This window comes from Penaeus chinensis, chromosome 12 (genome assembly GCF_019202785.1).
Source record: "Penaeus chinensis breed Huanghai No. 1 chromosome 12, ASM1920278v2, whole genome shotgun sequence".
In the NCBI taxonomy this organism is placed as follows: Eukaryota; Metazoa; Arthropoda; class Malacostraca; order Decapoda; family Penaeidae; genus Penaeus; species Penaeus chinensis.
This window is the reverse complement of record NC_061830.1, coordinates 35,122,187-35,129,686: the sequence shown is the minus strand read 5'-3', so window position 1 is coordinate 35,129,686 and position 7,500 is coordinate 35,122,187. Positions and strand designations below refer to the sequence as shown.

General features: G+C 36.5%; 1 protein-coding gene across 5 annotated transcripts in view; it reads left to right on the top strand.

Moving 5' to 3' along the window:
* LOC125031199 (neurocalcin homolog) overlaps positions 1-7,500 on the top strand; it is a 530,311-nt gene that overhangs the window by 522,798 nt on the left and 13 nt on the right. For 4 of the 5 annotated variants that reach the window (XM_047621804.1, XM_047621807.1, XM_047621806.1 and 1 more), the window contains 2 exons: positions 1,439-1,630; positions 3,633-7,500. The exon at positions 3,633-7,500 is cut by the window's right edge and continues 13 nt beyond it. In XM_047621804.1, the coding sequence (XP_047477760.1) occupies positions 1,439-1,630; positions 3,633-3,830 (390 nt within the window). In that variant the 3' untranslated portion in view covers positions 3,831-7,500. The remainder of the gene's footprint in view (positions 1-1,438; positions 1,631-3,632) is intronic. The other variant, XM_047621809.1, reaches the window with a different exon arrangement.

Here is a 7,500-nt window from a genome sequence, read left to right as displayed (position 1 = left end):
TCAAAGTCTTAATTGATATTGGTGATACCTGATATTGGTTTAACTTTATCAATAATGAATTGAAACTTTACAATGGTTTGTTCTTTAGAAGTAAGGTAGATTTAAAATTATAGTTTTCATTGTTAATTCTTATTGCCCTTTTTTACATTAAATATTATTTTTTCTTTATGAATATCATGTATTCTGGATATTGGGAAACAGTACTTAGAAAGTTATCTACTAAAACCTATCAAATCCCATAATGGCAAGCTCTTTGTACTAATAATTCCTGGATATTGTTATAGAAGACATAGCAATATGTTAATCCTCTCAATAGTTCAGCCACTGTTAAGTTCTGACAAAAACTTGGTCTTCAGAACTTGGTGTTGTAGTAGCAAGCTGCATTAGAGAAGCCAAGGATTATATGCTGTTTGCAAAGTCTGAAGATATGTAATAAAGCATTTGGGTGTGAATGTCAAAAGTCAAGAATTTAAGTAAAATTAAGACTGTTCATTCTTGACGTGAATGATTAAAAGAAAAGTATATAGCCTTGGCTTCTACTAAATGCATAACTGTTTTGTAGATCTTTTTATTTTATTTTAGTAGCTATCATGTATGTACCACTTGCCAGAGTGTGATTGTAAAGCTCTTGCAGTATGCCTGTGTTATAAATAGTGCTTAGTGCTTTGTGACGTCTTAGTTATGGTTAATGCTTTAATGTGCTAAGTGTATGAGTGTTAGAAATACAGTAATTTGGGTGATGCAGTTCTTGCTTTGCCACATGGAATTTCATGTTTGGAATTTTTTGGACTATTGGAATCTTTGTAAAGAAAGTTGATTGTTTCACATAGGTTAGTTTTCATTCACCAGAGAAATTATATCTTCCAACATGTGATATTATAATAGACTGCAAAGCAAGATCATATATATATGAGCAGGAATTGAAGCATACAGTTTATATAATCATATGACAATTAATGTAATTATTTCATTTACATTTTTGTTTTGAGTTTTTATATTTTTGTTGTGGCTAAAACCTCCTCATTACCTCCTGCCCTTATACCCTGGCTGTGTGACGCCATAGTCTCAAAAGTCAAACCTCGTTCCTTCATCCCCTAATGTTCCAGTAAATTAACGTTCAGTGAGTTGCAAGCATGACACTAAATAACCATAGCAACATAAAAGGCAGCCGTAATATAAAGCTTTCATTAGACATAGGATCACAGTACTCAGCCTATGAGTGGACACCTACAAAGAAGATTCACCATTATTGCATTAAAATGGTGAACATTATTGTAATGTTCTCTCTTAGGTCTGAAGGATCAAGATCTTACCAGCTGCTAAAAAAACAAAAAACATATAATAACCAAAAAAAGGAAAAGAAAGAAAAAGTAAAAGGGGCCATCCAAACGAGGTTTGACTGTATTATGTGCAACTCTTCATCACTTACCCTTTCAAGCAGTTCGCTGAGCATGTGTTCCGGACCTTCGACGCCAACGGAGATGGAACCATAGACTTTCGGGAGTTTCTGTGTGCCCTCTCTGTCACATCCAGAGGCAAGCTGGAGCAGAAGCTGAGGTGGGCTTTCTCCATGTATGATCTGGATGGCAATGGTTACATCAGCAGGCAGGAGATGCTGGAAATTGTTACGGTAAGAAAAGCCATTTGTGATTTTTGTGGGGCTCTCCTTCTGCATCCTAATGCAGGTTTTGTTTTTGCCTTGAAGCTTCCTCAAAGTGTATCACATTGTCTTTGTGAGAGTTCTAAAATTCTTGGTGAATAAAATGCTTTAGGTGTTTTAAGAGGAATGAGATGTAATGTACTTCAAGTATTGTCTATTACTGTACTTATAATCTAATCTTAACAATATTCATTGTTTAAAAGCTAGTTTTCTTTCTTTTTAATGTTTGAATATATATGTTAATAAAGTACTTCACTTTCTGTTACAAAGGAATGAGGACTTTTTATGTCATTAACAATATATGCTTTTTAATATTGCAGGCTTTGGTATCATGTGAATGCGAGTGCGAGTGCGAGTGCAAGTGCAAGTGCGTGTGCGTGTGCGTGTGCGTGTGCGTGTGCGTGTGCGTGTGCGTGTGCGTGTGTGCGTGTGTGTCTTTCAATATTTTATTTATATATCTATTTATGACATGACATATTGTCTCAGAATTTTTTTTTCTGTGGACTTTGTATAGGACTATGCATGTTAAACTAAAGAATTCAAATGTTGGCCTAAGAGATGTTCAGTCAGTAATATGTAAATATTAAATTGATTTTAGTATGTCACCCTGCCATGTCTTTTAGTTGATTTGAGGGTGTGCATATCCAAAGGGGGTCTCATATCAATTGTCTCTATCAAATGGTTTGTTAATTCAAGTTTTTATCTATAACACAAGAATTGATATCTCAACTTTCATGCGCTACAATCATGAGATCGGGCACATTAACATTAATGTTATAGATGAAGGGTTAGATTGATAAAATATTTAACCCATTGGATCTGGATGCTTCAGTCCCATCATGTGGGCCAAAATACAGGCATTTGGCTAATGTGATTGGACATTGCCATGTGTGCAGCTTGTAGACTGGGAGCGAATGAACACGTGTGCAGTGACAAACTCCATGCCTCCTCTTTGTCATTTTGTCTTTTTCGACTGAAGTGTTTCACTTGATTTATCTAGATGGTAACAGACTGTTTTCCTTGCACAGACTTCATATCATCTCCCAAGGTAATCTATGACTCAGTGCAATAATAATAACAAGTAACATTTTGTTATTTGTCTTTTTTTCTTCATAATATTAATTTTCTGTAATAAAACCTGTACTGCTGGTCATGGTGGCAAGGAATAGGATCCTGAGCATGGAAATAGCATCCTTCCTAAAGCCTGTGCTCTTCCAGTCATGGCTCACAGACATTACATTCCACACTCATTTATCGATGGAAATAAAGCAAACCCCCCTTCCTTAATGCCAAATTAGTTAATCACTGTCCAAGTGCTTTGTGGGGAGTCTTTCTTGTCACCTCAGCCTCAGCTGAAATGCTCACGACAGGAAGATAGCATCACCCTGGCCCACAGCCAATTTTTCCCATGAGAACATGTTCATATCATCCACCCCTCAAGTTGTGATGGTCATGTCATCCAGATTATAGGGTTTAATAGACATATTGTTAGACAACTGGTCTTGAGAGATCCTTTTTAGATGTGCATACCTTCATTTCCAATTATATATGTTCAGTTTGAAGCTTTTGTTCCTTGCAGTTTTGTGTTTTGCTCTTTCTGTTGTTTATTTACTCTTCTTCTGTCATTACAGAAGTTAAGTTTTCAGTTGCACATGCTTTTAATGGAATAAAGGTAAAAAGAGGGACTTGTAATTTTAATCCATTAAAGAGTCCATCTATAAAACTTTCCTATATTATCTTTATATATCTTCATATTCAATAAAATAGTTAACTTGTATATCTGTTTTTGTTTTGTTTTTATAGGTTACAAATATACATTGTCATTATATACTCACTTTGATAAGATACAGGTCATTGCTTTCCTTGGAATGGCAATGTAATATGAATAAATAGTGAATCTGTTTTACCTTCTTATTTTCTGAGCTTTCATAAAGTGTGAAGAAAATGGTTAATTTTGTTGTTGACATTTCAGGCAATTTACAAGATGGTTGGGTCTGTGATGAAGATGCCAGAAGATGAGAGCACTCCAGAGAAACGCACAGACAAAATTTTCCGTCAGATGGACAAGAACAAGGATGGCAAGCTCAGTCTTGAGGAGTTCATCGAAGGGGCCAAGAGTGACCCCTCCATCGTGCGCTTGCTGCAGTGCGACCCTCAGTCCGCTCAGTGACCTTCCTGAACCTAACTTGACCTATGTTAATCAATCTTAGATATTTGATAAACCAACTTTAACCCAGAGTAATGAGTCTTGGCCCATAATAACATCCCTTGTTCTCTTTAAGATTCCTTATTAACAATTAACCCATCTTGTCTTATCACTTCCTGCCACAGACTTAACAGTAGCCTCATTTATATTCTGTATAAACTTCCAGGAACCCCTCAAGAACCCCCTTCCCCCCTCCCTTACCTCTCCAAGCATTCCGGAATCCTGCACTTAACGCCTTCCTTTCTCTACGTACCCGAAGCATCGGCATTTTCCTCGTCCAAATAAGATTCTCTGTTTTATAGGTCAGACACTGTCCCCCACACTCCCAGCTTCACTTGACTCTTGAAAAGCATCCCTCTCTCCTTTCATCCTCATCCTTGGCTAGCCCCTGGAGGGTTCTAAGGACTAGGTGCTTGCGGCCAGCTGTGCCGTCACCTCACTGTCATGAGATGCCGACCTCTAGCCATGTGTCTTGTTTGTGTTAAGCTGCGATTGGCTGATGAAACCTGCAAAAGGAAATTTTAATTTTCAGGGCTGTTTTTGTTTCTAAGTATTAGGTATGGGACTAAAATCCTAGGGATGTAACTTTTGTAATGAAGCTGGGGCAATGTGGGTTTTGTGGGTTGTGTGGAGTGAACGATTGTACAGAGCAGGATATTAAAGTCTCCTGCCAAGCCCCTCTGTATGTAATGTGTGTTACCTGCACAAAGAATTCCTTGTTTGGTGCTCACCTGTCAGAGTCAGAATAAGTAAAGAGCAAAGGTGTAGCAACATATAGGGTTTGTAATTTTTCAACGATCCCAATTGTACTTAATAGCGGAGAGTTGACTTTCCTCTGTCGGATGTTCTGAGTCATTCTACATACCAGTTCCATGTATTCCATTTCTATTTTTTATTTACATTTTGTCAATTGCATGTTTATGCTGGCAGATGTTTGATTTTCCCATATTCCATGAATATATCCTGATCATCATAATAGAACCACAAGGTAATTTTAATTTGATGTTGATATTGATGTTCATGATTTTTGGCTTTGACACTTTCAAGTTTGAGGAATTTGCAGATTTTAAATAAAATAAGAAGAAGACAACTGCATATATGTGTCTGATCACTCTATAACATCATTGTAGACTTCTCTAAGGTAATGAATAGAAGAGTGAAAAGTAACAGTCACTTTTGTCCTAGGAATGATTGAACAGTTATTTCACACATTATTGATGCTGTATACTTAAGCAGATGAATCCAAGCACTGTTGAGGTTGTAGGAGAATGTGAAACATATGGCTATTTGTATCCATTAAAATAACATGTTTTATGATGGAGACACAGTATTAATTGTTGATTTTCTATGGCTAAAGTAATTGTTGTAGGAAGTGTTCATACATACGTAGTTGTCGGATTCCACAAAATTTTATTGTTACCATTGCAATATTGTTAACCTCTACATTTGTATGGAATGAGATTATCTTACATAATAGTAGAATAATTAACTTAATGGTGTAAAGAAAATTGTGCTATTATAATGAATTTTCAGCTTAGGGATGCAGCATGGATATGGGAGCTGCCAGAAAGCTACGCTTCTTGATATGAATGTGGTCGAGTTTTCCCAGCCTTTGCAATCAGTGTGTATTCAACTACTGCTCTTCTTCATCTTTGTGCCAAAGTGTCATGAGGATTTATTTAATTTTTCTGATAATAAAGTGTTAGCATGTTCCACTGGTGATGCTCATAAGGGGAAATCGGTGGGGCTCTTATCCTTCCATCTCTTGTGGGGGTTGGAAGATGACAGGGACCTTTTGTAACAAGATAAGGGGTTGACTGTACTGTTGTCTGTTCAGCTCCTCTTGTGGTTCGTATGGTTCTGCTGCATTATCTTCCTTGCACCCACACTGTTCAGCCTGCTTCTCTTATGTTAGTCCTAATTTTATTTCTTTTTATTTCTTATCACGAGTGCTATTTTAAAGTATGGGTACCTCTCATTTTCCAGTTGATTACCTTTAATTCATATGGAGACGTTTCAGACATCCCTAATTATTGTGTGCACAAAATATGTTGCTTGACCACCACTTTTGTGCCCATGCTTGGGTGATCATTTGGGGTATTTAGCATTAGTTCTTCATCAAAAAGTATTCATAATAAATTTTTTGTGGGCTGAAATTGCTGATCATTTTGCATGATTTTTTTTAAGCTGTGGATCATCACTAGGAACAATGGCATTGAATAAATTCACTTGTTATTATTACCAGAATTTTTCTGTCTTGTTCTCACAACTTTATTAGTAGCTGTGGGAATGACACATTATATGTATTTTAATAAAATGTTGCAAACTTGACTAGGCATGTCTTGATCATTGTGATTAGGGGCTTTATCCTCAATTCCCAGATAAGTGCAAGTGGATTTAAACTTGGAAAACTCCATCATGTACAGTTTGCAACATGTTTTTTTTATGAAAATTCCTCGATTTACCACTTGTGTGTCCTGAATGTGAATTTGTCTGTGAAAACAATCATATTTGATAATTCTGGCATAATGACCAGGCATAAAATTTATATCTATTTTGGTAAGCCATCAACATGTGTGCTGCATAATGTCTGAGTGTCTTTCTGTGATTGCCACTGTTGTGTTATCTGATGACGCTTGATGACTGTGCTGTACTCCAAGTCAGGTCTCTATTTATTGGTACTTCTGCCAGTTCTTGTTGACTAGGGGCCCGCCATAATCTACCCCCTATCACAAACTGCTTCGAAGTTTAAAGCGTCATCATTCGAGCTGTATTGTTTCAACTTTTTGCCATGGTACATTGCTAGGAAGACCACCACTCACCACCACCATTCACATACACATGTTCCTCCTTGCTGTCACAAGGGGTTGGGTGGGGGAAGAATGGTGGTTGTGAGATATGTGCAGTTTCAACATATTTTGGAGGAACTTCTTATACAGAATTGTGATTTATCTCCATCCTTAGTATTTTTGATCCACGTAAGATTTGCACATCATAATTTTATACCAATATACATTGCATTAAGGTCTGGTGCATACCCTTGAAGTAAATTTGGCTATTCAGTGCCTGCCTAGTATACCTGTACTTCAACCAAATCAGGTTGCATATTAAGGACTGCTGGAATAATGAGCCAAATTTTGTCTTTTTCATCGCATGGTTTCTGTATAGAATGAAATTGTACATGTACTGTTATCAGAAAGGTGGTTCGTGTAGACTGAAATTAAAGCATGGTCTTAGTGGCTATGGATTAGTATTATGCTGCAACAATCCTTTTAAGATTTTGTCCTTATCCTCTGAGAATTATGAAATATTTGAATTAAGGATTGAAATTAATAAGATGCCTCAGAAGCCCAATTATGGAACATATTAATAAGTTATGATTTATCACTGAATTTGATAATTATATTTTTTGTTAGTATTATGATACCTATACACTATAAAGATATGGAATTGTAACGGTGAAAATAATCCTAAGGATCAAACTTGAAAGGATTTAAATACCAAATGCCATAGCCATTATAGCCAAAGCTGAATCACAGTCCTACACTCGTGCACACTCAAGAACCAAAGTTGATGTTTTGTCTTGTTTCCTTCTTGTTGTATTTTCCTGTGAGACGGAGTATCAAATAAAAGT